Source organism: Ambystoma mexicanum, chromosome 5q, assembly GCF_040938575.1.
Source record: "Ambystoma mexicanum isolate Mex_15411 chromosome 5q, UKY_AmexF1_1, whole genome shotgun sequence".
Classification (NCBI taxonomy): domain Eukaryota; kingdom Metazoa; phylum Chordata; class Amphibia; order Caudata; family Ambystomatidae; genus Ambystoma; species Ambystoma mexicanum.
The window spans coordinates 1316489913-1316517489 of record NC_090933.1 but is presented as its reverse complement, the minus strand read 5'-3'; the positions used below and the strand labels follow the sequence as shown (position 1 = coordinate 1316517489).

Sequence of the window (27577 nt, the reverse complement as noted above, 5' to 3'; positions counted from 1 at the left end):
TTATTGTCATGACACTCGTACATACGGAGGACTTCTTTGTATCAGGAGGGATTCATCCCTGTGAACTTCAGCACCTTTATGCATTATGCAGTGACTTATGAGCTATCTATATAGCCTGGATTCGATAAAGGCAGCTCTGCCGGAACACGTGTCATCCACAAAGGCTCTAACATCACAAAAATAAACAAGAATTGATTAATCATCACTACTTGCCATTCCATTATTTTTCGGCGCACTATCAAGGGATAGCTCAACACAACCATTATATACTACCATGATTAGGGACATGCATAACAAGGTGATTGTCATAAATGTCATCTTATTTGTGTCTAACATGCGTTTAGCTGAATGCATAAATATTTGCTGTTACGAAGGAAAAAATGCATATGCATTAGAAAAAGAATATCCATATCACAGGTGCTCCATGGTGTATAGGACAGGCCTACTGTGATGTTTCTTCTTCACCAAGATTTAGGTAGCATAAACAGCACCTTCCTCGTATCCTTAAGCAAGGCTGCATTTCTTAGTCAGTATGTACCTTAAATGGAGCCCTCCTGGTCTCAAGGTCTTCCTTGTCCTCAGAAGTGCTGGGGAGTTCACTAGCTAAGGTGGTTGGTGGCTGATCTTTCTCACTTCAGGAAAGTTTTTTCCTCATTTCAGAAGACAGACACTCATGGTTGCTTCTCATACTGCACCGGCTCTCATGGAAGACTTTCATTGCCGTGAAAGAAGATTGAGGAGGGTTTAAACTTAACTGCACATGTGGAGATAATGTTGCAATCAGGGCAGTTTCGTGATTCTATACTGTAATGCGCCGGATTCCAAATCGGCTCCCTTTTTTTAAGCATAACCTTGCGCTGAGTATGCGATAGATCAGCAATGGCTATTGCATCCCTCAAACCTCATTGTTTCATTGGAGTTATCCCGCTGTTATATCACATCTTATAATCTTTGCTGGCAAAACACAGGTATACTCCTAGAGCAATAGTGATGTTTGGATTTGTAGGGGTGCCAAGATGGGTATTCAGGAAACATTTCAAAAGCCTTTTGGGGACCCGGATGGTTCTACTGATAAGCCCCAATTCATGTTGCAACCCATTACCCGGGGAACTAGTTGAGGGGGAACCCGTGACCCTCCAAAGCCCTGAGTTTTGGAGGCTTTCCAAGCATCCACAGGGAGATGCCCCAAAACAATGAAGGATAACCGTGTTCATTTTGGACTCCATCACCTGGAGACACTTAACCAGGAGTTTTCCAAAATTGATGATAAAACCGAGAAAGCACTCTTAACCCATGGTTGCTTGCTTTGCCACCACATCTGCAGCCCCCTTCGTGAGGAAAGGCCAAACCCAAATACCTGTATTCATCCACCACCCCAATTAATGAGTTATCCAGGATCCTTTAAAAGTTTGACTTTCCTTTGTTTTAAGAAGATTTGGTTTAAGACCATGCTTCAAAAAGTACTTATGAGAGTATTCTAAACTCTGTTTTTGCCAACCCTGGTGTCAAATAAATCACCTCAATACCCACGATCATATCCAAGGCCTTCTGCATTTCCTTTGACAAGCCCCTCTTAAGGATAAAATAGAAAAGTGGTATTGACTGATCCCATGGCCCTCCCGTTTCAGCTCTACACATGTCTTGCATTTTAAGAGTAAATCTAGTTGGGTCCTTATCACCGATAGTATACTGCATAAGGGAGTGTAGATTGGGTATCTGGGATGGCCCTCCGTAGTGCATCCCATACCTGTGGTCTTACTCCATTGAACGCTGCTCCATCATGTGCATCTTCCCCAGGGTTATTCCTGGGTATCCAGCCTTAACCCACATATCCCCAGCCTGGTCCACAATTATAGCAACCATCAAGCTATTAAAATTCCCTATTGCCAGTGGCACCCCTGCTGCTTGCTTTTTCTAATTCATATATCCACTTGCTCGCCACGGCTGTAAGCTGCGGGAGGGCCTTAATTACATTATTCGTATCCATTTGGGGCAAGGGCACATACTGTGTCCTCCCTGTCCCCTTATGTATGAGGGTCATCTGCATCTTTGCCCTACTTCCTACACCCTTCTTCACAACTCCTCTTCTCCTCTTTACCAATGCCATGCAGCCGGCCGTGTTGCTCAACCTGTCCCCGGCCCACAGACATTCTACTTGAGGGGTATTCTCACCTGCCTCTTCACCCCTTCCTTCTCCTTTGCTCTGACCCTCCACAAATGTATCATTGTCCTCTTCCTCCACATTCTCTCCCAACACTGTATTTTCCTCTCCCAAGATTATCCACCCACCCGGGATTCTTCCTTTCTCAAGACCTACATTCCTTATTTCTTCAATGTCCATCCTAAGTAGCGCTTCGCCTGATTTCCATTCTCACGCCACTTTTCTCGATGCCCCAATTTCCCTTGCTGCTCTTGGGGATGTCTATATCCTTCTTAGTTCTGTTAGCAATCCTGTCAGTCTATCCTCGAACTCCCTTGACCTGTAACCCACTGATGCCAGTATTTCAAGCGGGTGAATAAAAAGAGGTGGGGGAGCGGTAGCCAGCATTGTTGCTGGTGCTGCTGGTGCTGCTGGTGCTGCAGAGGACCCTACCACAGCAGAAGGGGTCCCTATTGCAACGGGTACATAGCTTGGATTGGTGCACCCTTCTCTGGGATATGCTGTCAAGGGATATAATCCCGACACACCAATGGCACCACGCCCTCTCCTTCTCGCTTCCTGCACTTTCCATCTTTGTCTCTCTGCCCCTACTCCGTTCCCTTGTTCTTCTGCGTCTTCAAACATACGCCAGAGATCTACATTTTATTTTCTATTCTGTAGCTGCTTTCCCTTATATTTTGCAAATAAAAATGTGGACATGTGTTCCAAGATGATGCTGCTGTTGTGTGACCCCTAACCTGGCCATGGGCAGAGCACCCCCCCATCTCTCTGCAATCCACTGCTTATATTATTCCACACTGCCATGATACATTGGCAGGGTTTATACATATGTTCTATTGCTGTTCCAGCCCCCCATGCTAGTGGTGTATATCGCTTACTAACCCTGCAAGGTCGCACTAAGGCACCAGGCACGCTGCTGCTTGCTTATAACAACAAACACAAAGAAAATCAGCTTCAACCTTTTTCTATCCCCCTTCCTTACACACATACACCACTCCACAAAACCATCCAATAACATACCATACCACACCGCGATGCACACACTTACCGCCCCTTCTATGGCCTACTCTTTATTCAATACAACGCAAATACAATAAAATAAGCTAACAGGACGAACACTACTTCCAGGCCTATTATGAGACCACTGGTTTTATTTCTGTATTCCTCCTCTAAATAATATAATGTCTTGTGGTTCCACCTTCCCTCCCCTTCCGAGGAGGGGCTCCCTGCCTTACCTTTGCCTTACCGAACACTCTCTTCATAGTACACATTTTAATCACAAATAACTCTGACCTCATCCATGTCACATCGATGACCTCACTCTCCATGTACTCAGGCCTTTCACACTTCCCCATGCATCTGTCCACAATTTGTTATCTCTTACAAGAGTCTACTCACGTGTGGCTCACCCAAACTCCTCAACAGGGTTCCAACACCGGCCTGCACTCTCCTCAGAGCCACGCCCCACTTCAAAGAACAGAGAGGACTTTGCTTAAAATGGCTCCTGCTAAACCACTCGGAAGACATGTTTTTTCGGGACCGGTCTCTGTAGGTGGACACAGCTCCTTCTGGAGAAGCGGCCTGGAAGCCTCTGCAGGTACCCAGGAATGGTGTGCCGCCATCCAGGAATGCTATCCAGGAATGGTGTGCCGCCAATGACCTCTGCCTTAACGCCAGTAAGACTGAGATTCTACTCATCGGCGCACCCACTCCCTCCTTCCCTGCAGCTCTCTGGCCGGCCTCCCTTGGCCCCCTTCCTGCCCCTACATGCAAGGCTAAAAACCTCGGGGTCATCTTCGACTCCACACTCTCCTTCTCTCCTCATATATCTGATGTCTCTAAGAAATCACACTACCAGCTGCACCTCCTCAGAGGTATTCTTCCCTTCCTCTCCTTCCCCCAGAAGCTCACTGTCTCCCGAGCCCTGGTTCTCTCAAGGCTGGACTACTGTAACAGCCTCTATCTTAATCTCCCTGCCTCCACTCTCTGCCCTCTGCAACTTATCCAGAACAGAACTGCGAGACTTGTCCTTGGCCTCAAGCCCAGGGACCGTATCTCTCCAGGACTGAAATCTCTTCACTGGCTCCCAGTGGCTGCGAGGATTAAGTTCAAAACCCTCTGCATTGTCCACAAGGCCTTCTGGGGCTTGGGGCCTAAATACCTTCAACTCTCTCTTCCTAAATATCTCCCTTCACGAGCCCTTCGCTCATCCATCTCTAACTCCCTCATGGTCAGCCGCTTCTCGAAGCAACGTGCTGGGGGTAGATCTCTCTCCGCAGCAGGGGCCTCCCTCTGGAACAGCCTGCCTGCCTCCCTGAAACTTGAGGAGAACCATCTCCGGTTCCGGAAGCACCTCAAAACCTTCCTCTTCGCTTCTGCCTTCTCTCTCCCTCTCCCCTGCTAAACCTGCTTAACTCCCCACTGAATTCTGCACTTAACCTGCATCTGGGCCACTCTCAGCGACCTCGGTCCAGGGCCCAGCCACTCTCCACTTGCACTGACCCCCTGGCTCCCCCTGCACTGTGGGACTGTCACTGTATCCCTACAGCCCCCTGCCCAGCACTTGCTCTGCACTTACCTCGCACTTGCCACCAGCTGGCCCTTTTTATTTATTATTTATCATTTATTATTTCATTACGCCACTTACCTTGTACTGCACTTCTCCCCCCACCTCCTCCCCCTGCACTTTCTCCTTTTTCCCCTTACCTCTGCACTTGCGCGATCTGAATGACACCTGGCCTAGTAGGATCGCTTGTCCGTCTTCCCCTTGTTTCCCTCCCTCCCTGCCTCGTCGCGCCTTGAAACACTTGTGTATAGGCGCGTTACAAATACCATATCATATCATATCATATCATACCAGGGCACTGGGATCACTTCGAAGGTCATCAATTAAAGGCACGCTCACACCAGAGAGAATACAACCCACTAGGGAAGAAAGGCCCAAGTCGATCTTGTAAGGATAATACGTTTTAATCTCAAACGCAGATGAGAGCAAAAGCAAAGAACTCTGCTGCTAAGAACGTTCTACTGAAAGGTAGTACAAGCAGAATCTTATAAAGCAACACACCTATATAACGCAATTAAGTAGGGTAAAATACTGCACAGCGGTTGGTGTGTGCCTATACAGAATCTCCCGACCCCATGAGGGATGGCAGGCTCTTGGTTCCAGCTCAGCCCAGACCATCCGTCTTCCATCACGTGGGTGCTACGGTGAGCATCTTCTTCTCACGTTGAAGGTCAGAAAACATATTAAACTCCTGCCATACAACTATTTTATCACTCATACTGTGCACTTGGCAGGTCTTAAGACGAGCGCAAAGGAGGTTCTGGGCACTCTAACATTCACACACACACACATTTCACTCACTCCCGTCCGTCTCCAAGCTCTCCACCCTCGTTTTGACCTATAATGTATCCCTCCCAGCACCTCACAACATAAATCACAAAATTGTCGTTCAATGATGTGCCCTGTCTGTCCTCTTTGAACATTTCAGGACTTGTTAATTTGGGGTTGGTGGTCAACGGGCACTTGGTGCCATGGAATTCAGGGATCTTAAGGTTTAGTCAGTTATGTGGGCTATAACGTTTGGTCGCCTGAGGAAGGGCTGGGTCATGCTTTAGCCAGTGTGAGATAACATGCACACCAGGTGCCAGTCTGTGATCACGCCCTTGTATGACACATTCCTCCCGAACATCTTTGCGACACTATTAGAACAATGAAGAGGCGTTGTGGTGATTGGGGGTGTGGGCTGTCCTCAGCGGAGCTCGGGCATGGCTGGAGATTTCTCTTGACTTGTGATTTTAGGCCTAGTGCATGCATTTCTGCATCTACTGTGTGGCTGTTCCTTCTACCTATAATTACTAATATCTACACAAAATAGCAATGCTTCTTGCGCCTTATGCTGTTCTATGTGGATAGACTACATTTGGTTATATTGGACTATGGTCCTGTTAAACTGGGAGGTGTCCGCCCTTCCCCTGGCCTATCATACTGCTTTGAATGCTTGCCTCACTCTAAAGCGCCTAGGGGTTGTGGGACCGGGCTGTCCCCTTCCCAACACAACTGAGTGGCGCTTTAAGTCAAGTGTTGCTGTAGCTTTTCCTGCATGGTGCTTTGCCTCTTTTTTTCATTAGGCGCACGTTGCAATTGTTTTTTTTGTGTATTTGTGCACCCTGACTACTGAGCACGCATTGCCATTTCCTTCTATGCCAGGTTTCCACATCCTGTGGCACAGGACTGGGAGCCGGATGGCCATTCTGACCAGAGCACAGCAACACCAAGCAGGAGCAGCTTGTATTGCCTTGTCCGGAAGCTCAAGATGACCATAACTACAGGTTAGCCAAGGTACGTGCAAATGCTTACATTCACAGCAATTTGGCAATATGACATTTTTATCATATTACAGTGATATCGTAACCGTATTTTTCTTAGTGTACTGACGAACCGTGCTTAATGCCACTTCCTGTTTTGTCAAGGGGTGAAAGGTTGTGTACCATCACTTTCTGTGATTCCACTTGGGGGTGGAGCCAAATGACATCACTTCCTGTGATATTATCACAGGTCAACGTTCATGCGATGCCACTTCCGTTACCCCAGTCATTTCGGTGAAATGACATCCCTTTACACGAAATATAGTAAAGTGCTCACACAAATATATAAATCCTCATAGAAATATGCAATGCAAAAAGTTTACAATTGTCTCATTATTCCTGTGCCTTCAATGGAAGACTACAAATACCAGAATGCAATTCACCAGAAGGCACTAAATTGCCTGTGTATTTTGAAAATGCACTTCAAGACTTAGGGCCTCATTACGAGTATGGAGGTAGCCATGCCACTTTTTGAATGGGCCATTCCGACCTTGGAGGGCCCGGTACATCCCCATCCCCATCCCCATTCCCATTGAACCATGGTAATGATGGGCCCGTTGTTGGCATCCTGGTCTGCTCGCGGGACCCGCTAAGGATGCCTGGTTTTACCAGACGTCCTTAGCGGGTCCAGCAAGCAGACCTCGTAATGAGGCGGTGAATCCATGCCAGACCCCACGCTGGAGAAGGAACATGATACTTACCTGTAACTGTTGTTCTCTGGCATGGATTCACATGCGAACCCTCTCTCCTGCCCCTCTGCGGCTCTTCTCTTGGTCCTACTGCCACTTTACGTGTTACCAAATCTGAAGAGGGCTGCCAGAGTAGGGGCGTAGGAAGAGGGCAGTCATTGGCTGGGGTCAGTATGACCCAGAGACCAGTGATTGGTTTTTAGGAGAAAGATAGTTCAGAAGTGAAACTGAAACTGATTTTTTTCTTTACCGAGGATTCCCAGCCTGACGACAGGGAATATTCCTGAGCATGTGAATCCATGCCAGACCCATGCTGGAGAACAACAGTTACAGGTAATTAACTTGTTCCTTCTGATGCACTGATCAGGGAAATTTGCATATGTTTTTTTCCCTGTCACCTCTTCTCAAGTAAATGGTCTGCAAGATACACCGGGAGCAAGTAATTGTAATTGGTTATTTATAATGTGCTTAATACCCAGAGGTTTCTAAGCGCGGACTCGGGGATCGAATTTGTGTTGCTCTGCGTTGTCTTGCTTCCACGGTCAGTGTGTTGCCCCTGAGCTATCCTTTACCGGCCCAAGTAACACTGATCCTAACTCACAACTACAAATGATGTCCCTATGGCCTCCCATGACTACCCTGCACGGACAACTTTTTGACCCAAGATGGGGAATAACACTGCACCTATGCCCTCAGAAGCTGAACTTTTGGCTCCTGAGAGCCTAGTGTTTGGCCACCTTAACCTAGACCAAAGGTGCATGGAGATACTCGAAGCATGCAAGCTTAACACAAGGCACTGCTATTTTAACAAATGGAAACGCTTTGTGTTATGGTCAGAACACTGTCTCTCAACCCAACAGACTGTTCTCCAACCAATATAGTCAACTACCTGCAACCTACTTGACTCAGGATTAGTCTTTAACTCCCTCAAGGTACACCTAGCGTCTCTCTCCGCTTACACCACTTCTCAGAACAAGATTTCATGGTGGAAGGTGGCCGTAGTTAAGGCTTTCATGGAGGGTTTTAAAAAAACGGTACCCCGATTTATTTTTTAAAACACTTTTATTTCATTTGTTTCTTTTCTTAACATAACCGGCACCATTGTGCTTAAAACTCTAAAGGGTGGTTCTTCTGCTTATATTGAGTTACCGTGAATCGTTCTGGGTTCATTTAGGTTGAGTGTTACATTTACTGATCTTTCTGGGTAGTGCCATCTATTAGTCCATCAATACATTTTGCATCCCCACGTTTCCACATTTCCCACCCCATCCTTGGGCCATTACGCTAAATCTTTTGAACCCCCCAATGCAAAGTAAATTAACCCTTTCCTGGGGGAAAGGTAAAGCACAAAGTCAGAGGTAAGAAGTCTTTCAGGGAGCCAGGCCAGCCAATGTTAATTGAACAAAAGTCTAGGTGAGCTGAAGCACTTCTTGCAGGTAAGTAAAAAAGTCTTGCACAATGTTTTAGAAGTCTTTGTAGAAAACTAGAATCACTGTAGGGACACAAGCTGGGAGGCTTGTGAGGGGCAAAGCTGCATGCAACTCTGCAAAAGCAACCAAGACAAGTCTCAACTGAGAACTAGCAAGGCTACACAACAAGAGGTAAGTCCCCTTAGATTTACAGTACCTTTGGTTAGACGAAATTGGTTCGAGCTGGCTTCTGTTGCTCCTAGTAAAGAACCTCATTGATGGAGATTTTAATTAGTTTTCACCCTGCGAGTTCCGAAGCACGCATGTCGAGACTAGGATGGGGGGGGGTGTTGAGGTACAGCAGGGCATTCTACTTTTTATTGCAATTGCTTATTATAGTACATTGTGGCCAGATAAATGGATCAACATTCTGGGAGCGCAGAAATTGGATTTAAAGGGGACTCGAGAATTAATAAATGCCACACAAGGATATGGTTACGCCAGGATTGTTAATTATTATGTGCCTTGACATCGTAAAAAAGAGTGTTGGTTCTGGAGGGTGGTTAAGCTCACACAGCCTAAGGTGGTGGCTGCACAGACAACACAACTGAGAACAGATGAGGGGGAGCTTGTCTTCTAAGGGTTATTCACTCAGAACATGGAGCACTCCCAGAAAATGATATTGTGTCACCTCAAACTGGTGTTTGTCTCTCATACTGGAACGCTCAAAGGTTCTCGCATATACTGTTGTAATAGCTACCTACACTAGACACACAATACCTACACTAGACACACAATAAATGTAGGACTGGCAGACAAACAGGTGGACAGTTGGTGCCTCATGCATTGTGGGGTGACTATGCATACTATTCACACGTACATGCATCTTATTCCAGGATTGCTGCCATATGGGTTGCAAGCGATGCTGGCAATGGAATACTCACCCTTCCAGATCATGGATCTGTGGGATTATGTTGCACAGATTCCCCTGGAGTAGGGTGAGTAGGATCTCCACAGTAGATCAACGGAATCTTGTGTGTAATCCCTACATGCATCAATTGGTGGATATTGGCAGTGATGGGGCAACATCCCCATTGGTTATTAGGGTTGTGAGGGCACAGGGGCATGCTGAGATTCAACCTAAAAAAGGGGTCTAGCTCGGGTTATGGGAGTCTGATAAGTAACCGACCCATTTACACCACTCCTTAACAAATAAACATGGTATGTATCTATTCCCTCCTGTAAACTACACAGTGGTATTTTGAACAGGGAAACAGAAGTGGAACCCATCTGGTGGATTACATTAGTACCTAGCAATGAAGCATTTGTATAAATAATTAGGAAGGGGCAAATGGGGTATTTTGGGGAGTTCGGGGAGTCTCTCATACACTTTACCTCATTGCCAGAAATATCATCCTATTGGTCTCTGAAAGAAGCTTGTTCTTTCTGTCACTCCTGGGTTAGAGGGATGGGTTTGGAGTTTATCTAGGTTTAAAGTCCATGTTTGAATGTAGTGCCAGCGTGGCCTGTGCCATTCTCACTGTAGGAAGAGATTGGCGCTTTTCCTTTCATTCTCAATGCAGTCCTTATTTCCTCAATTGTGCTGTTGGTTATATTATTCATGTTTGGGCCAATACACATTTGCCCAAATGTAATGGAGTCATCAGTGATTACATAATAGACTGGTCGAACACATGGCCGATTGGTGACAAACTGCTGCTGATATTGTCAAATACCTGCCTTTATCATTTGTATATGGAAATTGGGAGGTTCCATGTAATAATTGCTGAACAAATAAAATGATAGAACATATATACATGTTCCTGATGATTAAACTATCCATTTAAAAGGTTTATTCATCGAGCTGTATTTTGTTTCCTAATGTTTTGGATGCTAAAACTTTCTAAAGAAAAATAAACCACACTATTCCTGTTGCATGTTACCTCTGTCCCATTAAATGTTTTCAATGGAGCACCACTATTCTGCCACCCAGCAGGGTGTATTTCCCCAATAGCAATTCAGCACTTCAAAGTCGTATAAGTTACTCTGTGAGATCATATCACTGCTACCGAGTAGAGTCGTTTTATTACATGTGATGCCTGCGATTGTGAACGTGTTGAAACTAATAATGTGCTTCTCCTTTTATGTTAATAGGTGACTGATGCCCAAGAAATGCAACAGTGATTGTTCCATTCTCTGGACTATCGCAGTGAAAAGCTTCATTGTTAGAATATGCAGTTTCCAAGCATCTTAGAAGAGTGCAAGTTTGGGGTCCAGTTGTCTTTTCAGAGTATTCAGGAACTCAGATTGAGAAGCCTCTTGGATACATGAACATGATGGCTTCCGTCCATGCAATCCTTTCCTGGTAACATCCAGTAACAACGCTTGTTCAGTCTGAAAATTCTGGGGGAGAGGGATATCTAGCAAGAAAATGACAATGTGATATGTGCAATAAGAAAATCACTTCTCATTTGTGCTCTGAATTAGGGAAACGGTTCAGTGAAAAAGGTCCACACCTGACAAAACAAATTGCCAATAAACTTTACAGATGCACAGAATGTCAGAGCAATTGCCATCTCAAGAACATAGTTTTTGCCCTCATGAAGACATAGGTGAAAAACCTTATCAGTGCACTGAATTTGAGACTAGCCTCCATTTGCATGATACACGTATCTGCCACCATCAAATGCTTAACGGTGAGAAACCACATGTCTGCAGTGAATGTGGGAAAGGGTTTGCTGAGAAGGGACATCTGATTAGCCACCAGAGAACACATACAGGCGAGAAACCTTATGAGTGCACTGAATGTGGGAAAGGGTTTCTTACAAAGAGAAACCGTACTATCCACCAGCGAACACATAGAGGTGAGAAACCTCATGAGTACAGTGAATGTGGGAAAGGTTTTGCGTGGAAGCAATGGCTTATTAACCACCAGAGAACACATACAGGTGAGAAACCTTATGGGTGCATTGCATGTGGGAAAGGGTTTTCTCAGAAGGGATCTCTTATTCGCCATCAGAGAACACATACAGGTGAGAAACCTTATGGGTGCATTGAATGTGGGAAAAGGTTTGCTCAGAAGGGACATCTGAGTAGCCACCAGAGAACACATACAGGTGAGAAACCTCATGAGTGCAGTGAATGTGGGAAAGGTTTTGCGTGGAAGCAATTGCTTATTAACCACCAGAGAACACATACAGGTGAGAAACCTTATGAGTGCAGTGAATGTGGGAAAGGGTTTGCTCAGAAGGATTATCTGATTAGCCACCAGAGAACACATACAGGCGAGAAACCTTATGAGTGCATTGAATGTGGAAAAGGGTTTGCTAGAAAGTTAGAGCTTACTTTCCACCAGAGAAGAACACATACCGGTGAGAAACCTTATGAGTGCACTGAATGTGGGAAAGGGTTTGCTACAAAGGGCAAGCTTACTATACACCAGAGAACACATACAGGAGAGAAACATTATGAGTGTACTGAATGTGGTAAAGGGTTTGCTCGGAAGGAACATCTTACACTCCACCAGAGAACACATACAGGTGAGAAACCACATGAGTGTAGTGAATGTGGGAAAGGGTTTGCTCAGAAGGGACATCTGATTAGCCACCAGAGAACACATACAGGCGAGACACCTTATGCGTGCATTGAATGTGGAAAAGGTTTTGCTAGAAAAAAAGATCTTACTTCCCATCAGAGAAGAATACATACAGGTGAGAAACCTTATGAGTGCACTGAATGTGGGAAAGGGTTTGTTACAAAGGGTGAGCTTACTAGCCACCAGAGAACACATACAGATGAGAAACCACATGAGTGCAGTGAATGTGGGAAAAGGTTTGCTCAGAAGAGACATTTTATTCGCCATCAGAGAACACATACAGGTGAGAAACCTCATAAATGCACTGAATTTGGGAAATGTTTCAGTAAAAACAGTTCCCTTATTAGGCACCAGACAAAACATGCAGCCAGGGTTTCAGTTCAGTGAATATGGGAAATACTTTAGTGAACAGGATGTTCTCATCTAACATGAGAGAGAGGACATGTAGGTGGTGAAATCTCTTCTGCAATTGAAGATGCTTCAGAGAGAAGGAGGTGCTTCTACAATGCTGCTGAGTTTGGCATGGCTGTCTAATACTGTGAAGAACCTGCCTCCACAGTGGTTCTCGGTTTCCTTTGGCACACAAATGATGGCTGATTATGATTGTTGAATCACTGCTGTTTGAAATGCATCCCTTCTGGAATATTCAGAAGGGAGACTGTACCTTCTGTATTAAGGTAACCAACCTATGGAACACATTGCCTAAGGACCTCATGCAAATTAATGGGCACCAACATTTTGGAAAAAGACCCAGCGGTTGAATCAATAATTATAGACCCTCATTGGATATATGGGGTGTCCCCGCCCCTCCTATTTTACAGGGATGCTCCCAACTACTAAAATGGAACCCAGAGGGCATCTTGTCTTTTTCTGTACTGATATTATGCTCTTGCTACATAGATTCTAAAAAAGGATTTAGGCTCAGAGTGCATTTCCCTTCTCCACTCCATTGCACAGCTCTATCAATGTACAACCCTTACAACATACTATACTCGGAGGTTCTGCAACACATCCACGACAGTTCCTGTCACAACTAATGCAAATGTATAGGGATAGAGAAGGTTTTCACAGGAGAGGGGCATAATATGCATTACATAACATGAAGTTATCAATTATCATTTCACTGTACCAACGTCTTAGAGCCAAGAATGACTACCATTTTAAAACAGCATGTATTTATTTACACACATAAAAATCCCTCATACATTCTTTCTAGAATAACACGGTATTCCAACTCTCCAAGTTCACATAGAATTCAAGCACATTTGCTTGGCTGTTAAGCATCAACTCTCGTCTTCCAAAATCAATTCATTCTACTTGATGTCTTTAGTCAAGGACATTCCAAAACATGTCAAGCATATAAAGCCCTGTCCAACTCCAACTGGGGTTTAAATCGCCTTTCCACTGACAGACACAAGTCCTGTCCAGCCTTATCCCCTCTGCATCTGATCGTCCTTGAAGGTCTGCGAAGACACTTCGACCCATTGGAATAGTGGGATCAACTATTCTCGGCACCTTCAACAAACCCTGCAAGTAAGCCTCCTCGGAAGTGTCCCTGGGCCAACCAGTGGGCTGACCATCTTACACGGGACATTTGCTCTGTTACCGCCGCTGTTTCGAGGAGGCCCACGAAACTTGGTATACTGCTTGCTCTGTGTCCACTGTACCCTCACACCGAATTTCGTACACTTGGCATTCCCAGGTCTGAAGTGAGACGAATGCGCCCGGACCGGAGTAAACGCGGTTACCGTGTTGCCCTGCTGTGGCAACGACCTGTGCAGGTTTGCTGCATTTGTGACCCCATCGCCCCCGAAGCCTGCTGCAGTGGAATTGGTCTGATTCCTCCACCCGGAGCGGAGAAATCGCCACTGTCCCGTTTGGGAATCCTCGCTGCATCTCGGGAACTACACGGTGTCGAGACATCCATTCGAACCTGCCAGCGAAGTGGACTGTACGAAGTTTGGGTCTGCCTGCATCAGGGACCAGTGAGTAGTCCTTACACCAACCGGTGGCACAGGAGCCCATTTTTACGCACAAAGTGGCCCATGAGGGCCCCTTTCCTTTCCACAGCTATTGCGAAATAGCGACTCCATCCCGCAATCTCCAACTGCCTCTGGCCTCAAGTGGAGGCCGTGCTGGAATAGTGGGAACCTGTTCTTCATCGCCTTATCCACCTTCCTGAGCTGCTAGAGACCCTCGAAGAGACCCTATTTTGTCCATTGGCACAAGCGTGTGCATGTACTATTGAGCATAAGGCTCCTCTCTTCGTAGGGCTTGGACTGCCTCTTAGTTAGGTGTATTCTTGATGTCAAACTGGGTCTAAAGATTACTTGCACTGCCTGTTTTCCTCCCCATCTAGGTGGTCTACATATTGCTCTTATCCCCTTAGGCCCCTTTGGTCTTGTATGTACATTGTACTGATTGTGATGTATTGGTTTAATCTAGTGTTACTGTGATTCTTTGCTATGGTCTATGTTACAAAGGCCTTGTAATAAATGTGTCTACATTTTTTAATATAAAACCTGTCTGGAGTAATTTGTAAGTGTCCTTTTTTTGTGTGCTCATTGAGGTCTTTCAGTCACCCTCACCCCTCTTGAGACTTAGGGCCTCATTACACGGTAGGCGGTAAGGGTTAATGTTCACCGGTAATGGTACCGGTGACCGTTAACCCTTACCGCCTTACTACGAGGTCCCTTTGCGGGGTGGTCTTTAGCAGGCGTTAAAACCCAACCCGCAAAGGGACCAGGGTGCTAATTACGGTACCGCAATTTGCGGTACCATAATTAGCACCTTCCCCATTCCCATTATGCCCTATGGGGCAAAAATGGGAATGGGGAAGGGCAATGGTGGAAGGGGGAATTACCGCCCCGCCAACCTTGGAATAGGGCGGTAATTCCCCTTTTCACCAAGGCGGTGCCGATATTTTACCGGCATGGAGCAAGGTGCTAATAGCACCTTGCTCCACCGCCTACCGTGTAATGAGGCCCTTAGTCTTGACCGCCTGCCATAGCTACCTTGATTGGTCTGGCTTGTCCAGAGGTTACCCTGTTCCAAGAAACTAGGCTGGCCTTCTGCGCCTCCAGGTCAGAGTTCAGAAATCCTTCTTAACAGTCTTCAAGCCTTGAACTATTGGGCATAGCACCAGATCCCAAATATAGCAATGTTGATGGGCTGCCCAACAGGGTTAACCAACTAGGACAGAGGACCCATCCAGGGGTGCATTAGTTCCCCCTGTCCCTTATTCTGGGGCAGGGCGTGTGTTAGGAAAGATTCTCATTACTGCACCTTTCCTTCCATCTTTATGGAACCCCCAAACTTTTTGCTTTGATTTTTCAATCTGACCTGTACTTTTTTCAGCACAGGGAAGCCTTAAGCTTCACTGTACTGGCCTTTGCTCACATGTTTTGTGGAAACTGATATGTCCTTAAGGCTATCAGTACTGGGGAACACTGTTTCCCTTAGTCTTGTGACTATGTTGCTACTTGTGTGTTTTGCCCTAGACTAACACTCAAAGGATTTTTTGGTTATTCGGAGGTGCTTAAATGATGGTCTGGTGACAGCAGTGACTTTTCCCCACTTTTTGGGGAATTTCGTTTTAGCTTAACCGCGTGTACCGCGTTTGGCTACTTACTGTGGCTACTAGTCAAACATGGCTTTGCCACAAGGTTTTTCGCCCCTTCTTTTTCCATCTTGTTGTTTAGCCTTCTTCCTGGCCTCAGAGGCCAGAAAGATCCTTATAAGGACTTCCAGTGCCCGGGAAAGCAGGAGCTTTTGGCAGGCTACTGGAGGGCTTTTGTGTTTTTTTCAGGCAGGATGTGGACTGGGTCATTCTGACCCTAATACACATCCTGGTTTCTGTGTGTCTGAGTGGTATGGATGAGTGTTCCTGCCAGTGGTCCTGATTGGACCACTGTGGGGTGTGTTTGGGCTAGTTCTGCCATTGGCTAGTGTGAGTTTCGACTCCTACCTGGCTTTTAGGATAAGAAGAGGGCCCCTGCATACAATTCTCAGAGATCCTGGAAGAACCTGAAGAGGCCAAGAATCCGTCCTGCTGAGAAGACCTGCAAGAAACCTGCAACCTGTCTGAAGGAGGCCTGGCAACCTGGCAACCTGCAACCTGCTGCAGTCCCGGTGGAGCCCTGTCTGTCTCTTCATCTCCAGTAGGCCTACAAAGGTGCTACGACCCCAGGAGTGGAGGGACCATCCATTCCCGAAACCTACTCGGTGCCCAGTGCAAAAACCGCCTTTGGAAGTGCCTGGGAATCGTCCTGTGGCTGACCAGCTTTGTTTTTGGGCTACAGGGTTATCTTCGTTGCCGTTCCGAGTTTCTGCCTGAAACTTGGCACACCCTCAGCTGCCACTGCAACAACGCCCTCTGCGACATTTCAGCGTCCTAGCACCAAGGGACCCTGAGCAAGACCGGAAAGTCTGACCGCGGCTACTGAGTCCTGCTGCATCGCTGTGCGTGGCATGCACAGTCCGAAATCTGCTTTTCTGACCCGCCTCCAGTCCCGAGAAGGGTGCTGCATCATTTTGTGTCTGTATTTCTTCATCAAGGGTCCTTGCGCCAGCAAAAGATCCTAACCGGAGAATCACCCGAACCTGCAACCCGTGAAAATCGAGGACCGTGGAATTTGGCGGGAAAAGCAAGCCAGTACATCCTTCCTTTGTTCTGGAAAGTCTTGGGAAGATTTGGACTGAGGGAGGTAAGTTACTGAGCTTTTACCATACCCCTACACTCCCATTGTAAGTCAATGGACTTATAATATTCTTTATCTTAAACTTATTGGCTTTGACAATACTTGCCTTGGCAAGACTTCTAACTGTTGGGGGGAATTTTGGACACTGTCTATCTTGAACCCTGGCTCTAAGAATCAATCACTGGACCCCAGAGACCCTACCTACATTTGCTCCTGCCTCCTGAGTGCTGTATCTTTGTATCCTGAACAACAGGGCACAAGGCCCCAGGCAACTTAGGGTTGGACAATATTAGTTAGGGGTTAACTCTCTTTGGACCTTTTTGTGTGTAATACTCACCTGTTCATTCCCTTGCAGGAGTATCTTGAGTTGTATTATGCACTTAAACCTGTGATTGTATATATGTATTTTAGTTTGATGGTGTTGGTTGATAAGTCCACTTGCTTGTTTTCATTTTTCTCATAGTGTATTTGGTCATAATTAAATAACTGTATTTTTATACATCCTGTCTAAGGGTAATTTGTGACTCCCATTCTGTGACCTCATTGTGGACCCTTTACACTCTCACCCCTCTGAAGATCTTAGACTAGACCACCTGTCACTGCTACCTTAAACTGGTTTGGCTACAGCTTCCCAGAGTTGTCCCTGTAACAATATAGGTTGGCCTTCTATCCATCTGTCCACCAGGCCAGAGTATAGGAAATCAGTCTTAACAGCAGTACTTCCCCACATCACCAAGCTGCACTTCAGCAGGACCAGCAAAATGGCTGCACTGGCTCCTGTGAGCACCATTGCACCCAAACAGCAACAAAAGTATGGCTGCACTGTTTTGCCAAGTGCCATTGGGCAAGATGGAATAGGAAGCACCCCGGAAAAGGCTGCTAGGGTGTGTTCTTGTTTGTCTTAAACAAATGGAGTGAAAAAGCAGCGTTGTTTTGCTGCAAGCCCAAAATTGCTATTGAAAAAGGGAATATTTCACCTTTAAAATGATGCTGCTCTGATGCTCTTTTTCCCTGTTCTCCATCACACTACTTTTATCAAAACTACCCTGTCATGCCCAGCCATATTCACTTTGTGCGCCATCAGAAAAGAGCCTTATTCCTGAATAACAGGCTGTACCAGCCAAATCTGAGAAAATCTGCAAAAGCTTTCCTTCGGCTACACGGGAAATGCTTAAATGTTGCTACAAAATGTAAAAAAAATCACTGCTTGAAAAGAAAATCCTAGCTTTCTGTGCACATGTTAATTTCATGAAGACTTTTGCCGCCTTGTACAGACTATTGTGTAAAACAAGCTGACTACAGCTACAGAACAATATTGGGAAGTAGATGGATGATAAATCCCAGCAGCAGTCACCACGTGCCAAAATGGCTTTTACAAAGCAGAGAACAAAACATGCCTGTTTGAAAAAGTACAATGTTGAATGAAAGCTTGTCCGTGCCTAGCAATGTAAAGGGGTTTGTTGCTGGGGAAACATATATGGGCAGATTTATTCAACAGGCTTGTTTTGATTCAGGACAAAATAAAATACAATAAAACTTGTTAAACTGCATTGGCTGGATTTTGTAAGCTCCCAAAACAGGTTATTCCAGGTGGTCAAAGCTAAGGCTTCCCCCAAAAGGGAACCACCATAAACTTCCAGGACACCTGGCTGATAATCACTAGGTTGGACAACTTTGACTGACCAAGACAAAGACACTTCACATACTCATCAGACTTTGGTCTGGGCTGATCCAGTTTACACCTCAATTCATGGTTCGCACCACAGTTGAAATTACTACGCAAAGAAAAAAGAACTAGCGAAGCCCGCTGGAAAAGTCACCCTACCCCTACCAACAAGGATAGCCTCATCATAGCCTCTCAACTATAAAGAAGCAATCTTTCTTGCAAAAAAAGACACTTATAACACACGTATCTTGCGAGCTGAATCCAATACCAAAGAGCTCTTCAATGTCCTCAAAGTACTTGAAACTCCTACCCCAACTCCTGATACATGCAGTAAAGACAACACATGGTGCTTGAATATACAAAAAGCGCTCCTTGACAAAATCACTACATTACAGTCCAAAATCAATGCCAAAAAAGTAGTCTCCAGTCCAACCTCCAATTTAACTCCCACTCTACCGAAACTAATCACACCTTACACACCTTTAAACCGTTTAGCTTTTCAACGCTAACGGTCCCGAGGTTGAAAACATCACAAATAAACTCAAACCATCTAATTGCCAGGGTGATACATGCCCAGCTCCCATAATAAAAGAGTCCGCCCATGAACTAGCACCATTCATTACAGCTCTAATAAACACATCCTTCTGCACAGACACCTTACCAGATAACCTTAAGGATGCATGGGTTATCCCACTCCTGAAACAACGGACACTGGACCCTAATATACCTACCAACTATAGACCCATCACAACCATGCCATTCCTCTTGAATACCCTTGACCGAGCAGCATACCTACAGATCCAGGACTACTTGGAATGTAACAATCTCCTTGGCCTCAGGCAATTGGGCGTCCGTCCCAAGCACGGAACCGAAACTGCCCTCATTGACCTCAAAACACAAATTTGAGGATCTTAAAGACAGAGGCAAGATGGCCCTCCTCTTACTACTTCGGCCGCGTTCGATTTGGTGAACCACCAAATTTTGTGTCAACACCTCAAAGCGTTATTCTTGGCAAACAGATCAATGAGGGTCTTCTCCTCTGCGGCCTCCGCTGTACCATCACCAGTATTATGCGGGGTGCCCAAGGTTCTTGCGTGTCACCCACACTCTACAATGTGTTCACAAAACCCTTATTTGATATTCTTGACTATCTGGGTGTCACCTACACAAACTATGCGGATGACACCCAGATACTCCTCCCTATCACTGGTGATCACATAGTGGACTCCAAAGCCTTAAACAATGTTTATCCAGTCATCCAGGCCTGGGTAGCTCAACACGAGCTCTGTCTTAACGATGATAAAAAGGAGCTCCTCATCCTGGGCTCACCCAACTGACTTAGTCGACTAGACCACACCTTCAAATCCTTTTATCATTGATGGTAATCTTATAAAGGTTTCCAATGACACCAAAACTCTAGGTATCTACCTTGACTCTACCTTATCCCTCGCAAGACAAACTAATGCTGAGATCTCTGCATCTGCCTATTCGTGCAAACTTATCACAGCTTGCCACCCTTTCCTCACCACAGCAAACTGCATTATCTTGGCCAGAACCCTAATTATGGCTAAATTAGACTACTGCAATGCCCTATATTTAGGGACTAGTCAACGTAACCTATGTAAACTTCAGGTCACCCAAAATAATGCCAATAGGGCTGCTTTGAACATCCCGAGAAATCAACACATATCGGACTCTTGGCGCAATCTGCGCTGGCTCTCTATAGCACAAAGAGTTTGTCTAACAAGGCACCTCAATACCTGGCCAGCCGGTTCATTCCACATACCTTCAGCCGACCACAGAGAGGAGCCCAAGTTCACTGCCTATTCATACCCAGATTCAACCTACAGAAATCTGGGGGTATCAGCTTCCCGGTCCTTGCCTCCAATCTCTGGAACTCACTGCCCACTGCACGTCGATCATAACCCTCCTTCCAGGCCTTCAAGAGCAAAGCCAAACTGTGACTCATGGCTCAAGATACACACTGCCCTTCACATCAACCTTAATTCTTCTCTGAGCTACCCTCATCCACTGCCACTCCCATTGAGTCGCCTTTGCACCTGCCATTGTATACCCTGTTCTGCAATTGTAACTGTATACTGATGCTGTTTATGTATGCTATGCACCAGTGACTCGTGGTCAGGCGTTGAGCTTAAATGTAAATATGATCTGTAAATTCTGCCTGTAACCACCTGCTTCTGTACCTGCCTCCTTTGCAACTGTTAATGCACAATGTCTATGTAACCCAAGATATGCACCTGTTCTGTACCTGCCTCCTATGCAACTGTTAATGCGCAATGTCTATGTAACCTAAGATATGCGCCCAGATGCGACTTGAGGGATTGAGGGGGTAGCTTGGAAAGGCATGGCTATATATGGGAATACATACTGATGTTTTATTTATTAATAAAAATGTTAAAGATTTTTATCACTGCAGCAGGACTTTGCAACAATGTGAAAAGTTTAATGTGATTTTATGGGCTTTGATTTAAAATGTCATCGACTTCACTGACACATGGGGAATAGAAATGGCAGAGAATTGGGTATTCCACGGAAAGTATATAGGATGCCACTGTCAAATTTGACACTGATACACCTAATAATAATCTATACACACGTGTAAAGTTATAGAATTTTAAGTAATATAATTCTCACTGAAAAGCACAAAAAACTGGTAGAAGGACGAAACAAGGTCCCACAACCGTGAGGATTGGACTGCTATGCTCTACATACAATATGTAATCTGCCCATGTGATTTGTTGAAGTGCCACAAATGTATAAATGTGTAAATTATGTTATGACTGATTTTTAGTAAAAAGGACTGTGGGATGACTTTTTACCTCATAAAATGCAACCTCATAAACTGGGACTCCTCCTCGAGGAGGCAACCATCCGCTTCTTGGAGGTAGGTCTAGCTCAGTTCTGCCCACCAATAATTCTGTGATGTCACCATGCCCTATAAATAAGAGTGGTTGACAGAGCTCCAGAGACACACACTCTCCTGAATTTCCTACGCCGGCGTTCCTGATCTGCTCCATTCATCTTGCTGTTTCCAGATTTCACTACTCCAGCAAGGCCAAAGCATTGCTGATCCTGTCCCAGCAAGGCCATTGATCCAGAAAAAACCCACTAAAATCCCATTAAAAAAAGGGAAAAGCTGTGGTACCTTTTGCATCCTGAAATCAGACGAGCTTGCTGCCCACTACCTGCATGCCCGCTGCAACCCTGGCATCCAGCTGTCCTTGCCATCCGGTGACCAGAATTGCCCACCTTTTTGCTGTAAAGTGCGCCCACTGTGTGGTGACCAGACCCAATTGGCTGTTACATAATTCCAAACCTTAGCGTGGAATGTGAATATCTCCCCATCACAGAGAAACACATAGTGCCTCATTACGAGTCCGCCGGTCCGGAAAGAACATTGGTGGTAAATCCGCCACCACCTTTCTTTCCGGACCGGCTGATTCCGTGTCCTGCAGGCAGGAGGTGTCACTCCCGCCAGGTCTGACCTGGCGGGTTTAACACCACCCAACTGCAGTCGGACGTACTGGGATTTACCGAATTCCGCCTCTGGAATTACCGGGTCACCGGGGTTGTAATGCCCCGGTGATTTCGGGAATCACGGAGGCGGAATGGTAATACGAGTCCGGCGGTAACCTGCCAGTTTTTCCGCCTCGGTTACCGCCAGACTCGTAATAAGGCCCATAGTCTCCCCATCTTGACCATTTTGTCTGTATTACACTCTCTAAGCAATCCTATTTATACCCTGGTAACTTGTTAAAATTCTCTGTGCACCCTGTCCTTGATTTCTAAGTGCTAGCGCCATCTCTTTTCTTTTCTCTCTGGTGTAAATCCTAAGCCCTTAGTTATATTTTGAGTAATCAAACTAATTTCCAGTTAAAGTTGAGCACTCGGTTGATAAGGTTGACATCGCGAATCAACCTTGGAGCTTACTGTGTTCCTCTTTAACAATATAGTCTAGATAATTTAGTTTACGTAACATTTGCCTTTCTTTCAAAACTGAAGTTTTTATTTTAACTGCTCTATTTTTCCTAACACTGAACCCCATTCCAACCGGAAAATCTCATCCAAGTCCTCAGCTACCACTATTCTTTAACTTTAATATTGTCCCTGTGATATACATCTGTTCCCCAGACCAAAAACTGCATTGCGATTTTCAGTATTTCACCTGTTTTTATAAAAAACCGTTTGGGTCATTTTAAACGGGAATTGAGAAAATTGTAACTTTCCAACGTGTCATTCGGCTGCAGACTGTCCCAACTTTCCACTCATTTTCGAATTGTATGTTTCTTGTTGATCCATTGCATTGTGATTGCTAGGGTATCTGCATTCCTGTTGTTGGGAGAAATCATATTTGCCTCACACATTTAACCGCACATTAAGTATTTATTTGACCATTTCCGAGTGTCATCTCATGCCTTTGCAAAGGGTTTTTGCCTCTTATTCTGTGAGGGAAAGTCGGATGATTCTGTTTTCTGCCCCTTATTCCTGACTACCTGCTGCTTCTTTCGATCTACTCAGAATCGGATTAATTGGGGGTTGAGGGAACGTTGCAGGGAGAAACCTTACCTTCGGTGCTATCTATCCTAAGTGCTCCTATTCACTTGTGCTTTGTATATGTTCTAGGAGAAGGTTAACCAAGTGCATTGCGTCCATTGTCATTGTAATTATCCCCCCATTGGTGATTGCCGCCCCATATTAAAATTGTATGATTTCCTTTGAATCTTAAAGTAAATAAAATATTGCATTTTCACCAAGCAGCCTGGTTCATGGTCCATTGTGACCGGGGTATTTTAAAAAAAGGGGGTGTGAGACAAGTTGTGTACCATCTCAAATTGAATCCACATAAAATAAAGACAAAGGCATCACAGTTGTGCGCTGCATACTAGGCTGAGACCAAGGTGTGTGTCACCCGATTGAAATCCTTAACAATGTGCTGTTTGCCTCTTGTGCTGCCAACATGGTCTGTATGTACGGCTGTTCTGGGGTGGGGGGGTCCACTTTGGCACTTGTCCTTTCTCAGAGAACATGGGTGCTGCATATAATTGCATGTGCTCCCACACACATTTATTTATTTATTTTTTCATTTGCTACACGCCCAGACCCTGGGGTATGACAGCGTGGTTACAGACATCTTAGTAGTTGGTTACACATTTGAAAGAAAAAAGAAAGCTTGTTTACAGAAGTTGTTTACATATAGAGCGTACAGATTTTTACAATCATCAAAACAAACAAAAGGGGATGCACAGTGATTTAAAGTTTAAACAGGTTGCACTAGTATAGATTCAGCAGTGTACTAGTATTGGTTGAACAACCAGGTTTTCAACTGCCTTTTGAAGCCGGGGAAGGAGGTCTCTTTTTTGAGGTAAGTTGGGAGGGAGTTCCAATGTTTGGGGGCTAAAACATGGAAGCTGCTACCCCCTGCTTTGGTATTGTTGTACCGGGGTGCCACTATATTTTGATTGTCATTTGATCTCCGTGATCTGACAATTTCTTTTTTCTGTATGGTGTTAAGATTCACTGGAGCTTTTTTAGCAATACATTTATGCGTGATGCAGAGGGTTTTAAAGATAATTCGGGCTTTGACGGGTAGCCAGTGGGTATCCTTCCTGATTTTAGAGATGTGATCCCGTTTTTTTATTCCTAGTGCTGCGCTTAGCACTTTATTTTGCATGCGTTGCACTTTACTGATGTTAGTGTTGGAGATCCCTAGTAGTAACACATTGCAATAGTCCAATTTGGATAATACCAAGGCTCTGGCCAATGTGAGGCAATTGGTTGGGGTCAGGAATTGACGGCTTAGCGCTATAAGTTTGGCGGTGTAGGCCGTGGAGGTTGCAAGTGTGCTGATATTTTTGGTCATCGTGAGGTTGGCGTCTGGGTATACGCCTAGTGTTTTAACTTGCTTGAGCACAGGGATCAGGGTGCCATCAATGTTGATAGTGCAGTAGTCTGAGTGAAGGGCCGCTATTTTAGTTGGTGATCCCACAATGAGTGCTTCAGTCTTCTCATCGTTGAGACAGAGGCTTTTTAGCGCTCTCCAGTTTTGGATGATGGAGTAGATTTTATTGATGGTTAAGGGGTCCTGGTCATAGTCCCCTGAGATGGGTATGAGGATCTGGGTGTCATCAGCAAAATTGGTGTAGATGACACCCATATCGTCACGGGTAGAGAAGAGGAGCTTAGTGTAGGCATTTTAGAGTGTTGGGGATAGGCATGAGCCCTGAGGTACTCCAATGGGTACTGGTAAGGGATCAGCCACTTCCCTACCTATAGCCACTCTAGATGTACGTTCAGCAAGAAATGATTTCACCCACATAGTGGCATCATTGGAGAAGTTGAAATCATTGGCTAGTGATGTGCACAGTTTATCATGATCCACGAGGTCGAATGCTGCGGATAGATCTAGCAGCAGGAGAATACAGAGTTTCCCTGAATCTCTGATAGTGTCCATGTGGATCTTGAGATCCAGGAGGGCTGTTTCTGTACTGTGATTCGGCCTGAAGCCTGATTGTCTAGTTCCTAGGAGTTGGTTCTGCTCAAGATGTGATTGTATTTGTGTATATGCTATTTTGTCTATGAGTTTAAGTAAGAAAGGGACCGTTGTTATAGGTCGATAATTAGTAGGTACTGTGGGGTCCAATGGGGTGACCCGCTGGGACTGAGTTTGTATTGAAGGAGTAGTTGATAAAGTTGGTAATGGAGGGGGCGAGGGTGGATGGGCATTCGTTCACTTGTTTAGCTGGGACGCTATCTCCTTTACAGTCGGAGGCTTTTAATTTGGACATGGTGTTGAGCACCAGTTCTTGGGTAACGGGAGTGAAGTGGAATAGGGGGTTAGGTATTTCAGAGTCTGTAGGAGGGGGGCTGGGGATAGGGGTGTTTTTATTTGCGAGTAACCGTATTTTGGTAGAAATTCTGTTTTGTAGCAGAGCAATTTTAGCAGAGAGTGTGTCTTGAATGGTAGTGCACCATTCCTTACTAGCGTTGCCAGGAGTCATGATTGGAATGGGATTTTCTAATACTCTAAGAATAGCAAAGACTTCTTTTGAATCAGATGAGACGTTGTTGATATGTGTGTTGTAAGAATTTGCTTTGTGGGAGATGATGGCTGTTTTATAGGTTTTGTTTGCTTCATTGAAAGCTTTAGCAGTGTCAGGGGTGGGATGTTTGCTATGGGCATGTTCAAGGGAACGTTTAATTATTCTCAGGGACCCTAGTTCTTCATTAAACCAGAAATAGATTTTTTTTTGTCTGTGCGATGTGTTTTGGTAGTAATAGGTGCTACTTCGTCAATAGTAAGTGTGAGGCATTTGTGGTAGTAGTCAACAATGATACTTGGGTTGTTACTAATGACTACATTGGTTTCGAGAAGTTTGTTGAGGGTGGGGCTGAATTCCTCTGCCATGAGCTTGCTGGGATTTCAGGCTTCGAAAGTGTCTGTTGTTTTAGTCACAGGAGGGTGTGGTTCATCACTCATGAGAGTGAACTCTATACAGAAATGGTCTGTCCACCCGAGAGGTGTGATGGCCTCTATGGTTGGATTGGTGTTAAGTGACAATATCCAGTCCAGGATTCTACCCTTGACATGTTTGGGAGCATTCACTAGCTGGGTAAAGTTCATGTCCTTGAGTGCTGCGTGAAGGGATGCAGCTTTAGAGTCTTGGTCATCATTGAATCCTAGGTTACGATCTCCAAGGATAATGCATTTCAAGTTGGGTTTGATGAGCGGTGTAAGGAGTGGGATGTCTGTTTCACATTCATACTGCTGTGCATTGGTACGTGCACAGTTGCCCTCCCATGCACATTCATACTGCTGTGCATTGGTATGTGCACAGTTGACCTCCCATGCACATTCATACTGCTGTGCATTGGCACGTGCACAGTTGACCTCCCATGCACATTCATACTGATGTGCATTGGCACGTGCACAGTTGAACTCCCATACACATTCTGTAATGCTCACCTGGCTCCCACGGAGGCGCTGGTCTAGTCTGGGTTGCTGTGGTCTCTTCAAGCGTGAAGCGCAGAACTCGGACCACCGATTGAACAGGACCCCCAAATCTTGCTTGTCTGGCCCGTAGAAATATCCTTCTGCAGATGAGAAAGGGGAATTAACTGTCTGCAGAATAGTGTGCTTGCTTCACCTTTTCCCCCCCTTCGTTCTGCTCTGACTTCCTCCAAAACCCCCGGTTTAAACTCACCTTATGGTTTGGAAGGATGAACTCTCCATCCTGCTTCTGGTGCAGGGGCGCGCGTTCATCCAGTTACTTCACTGGTTTTCAGAATGGCGCTGGCAAAATCCACTTGACTTTTCGGAGCGATACGCCGTAAGTATGAAGATTCAAAAGTTCAATTGTGAGCCTCTTTTAATGTTGTCTTCCTAACCTGTGATCTGTCCTTTATTTCAGGTGCAGAACGAAGGCGATGCGATGAGGGGTTAAATTGCCGACGGTAAAATCAGGTGAGTTAGTGATGAGGGCGACCCCCTCTAAATGTCTTTATAATTCCCCAGTAATGTCTTTTGTCCTTTCCCCATAGGGGCCGGGGTGCGGTACCTGCCAAAGAAGCGGCGCCGACCCGAAATGTGGAATGGTTCACCACGAAAAAAGCCGGTAAGTATTATGGCTGAAAATTCAGCTTTCCTCCTGTGTTCCCTCTGCTCACCTTTTGTCTCTTCTTCTCTCCCCTAGGTGCAGAGATGTGGCGACCGGTGCTGACTGCCGCGATGGAGCCGGGAGATGTCTCGAGGACAGGTGAGTGAAGCCCAGCGCTGCAGCGAGCAACGCAATGCTTTTAAATGGAAGTCTCTCTTCAAGAATGCTGGCGTGAAGATTCCGGATGTAGGTAAGAAGTTTGAATAAGTTCTTGGTTTTCACCTTTCTCTTCTCTTCTTTCCTTACAGGTGTTCCAGGTTCGAGGCGGGCGTGGCTGGAGTCCAGGTGCAGGAGCAGACACGGTGAGCGTT

General features: G+C 45.5%; 2 protein-coding genes across 4 annotated transcripts in view; one reads left to right on the top strand and one right to left on the bottom strand.

The window, feature by feature from the left end:
* The window catches only part of LOC138498482 (zinc finger protein 84-like), a 32705-nt gene extending 17959 nt beyond the window's left edge, over positions 1-14746 (top strand). The window contains exons 2-4 of one of the 3 annotated variants that reach the window (XM_069622241.1): positions 6375-6506; positions 7485-7554; positions 10785-14746. In XM_069622241.1, coding sequence (XP_069478342.1) covers positions 11179-12612 — 1434 coding nt within the window. In that variant the 5' untranslated portion in view covers positions 6375-6506; positions 7485-7554; positions 10785-11178 and the 3' untranslated portion in view covers positions 12613-14746. Of the gene's footprint in view, positions 1-6374; positions 6507-7475; positions 7555-10784 lie in introns of all 3 variants that reach the window. The other 2 variants (XM_069622240.1, XM_069622242.1) reach the window with 2 other exon arrangements.
* Positions 1-27577, bottom strand: part of LOC138498471 (zinc finger protein 84-like) — a 762144-nt gene that overhangs the window by 233577 nt on the left and 500990 nt on the right. The window lies entirely within an intron of this gene.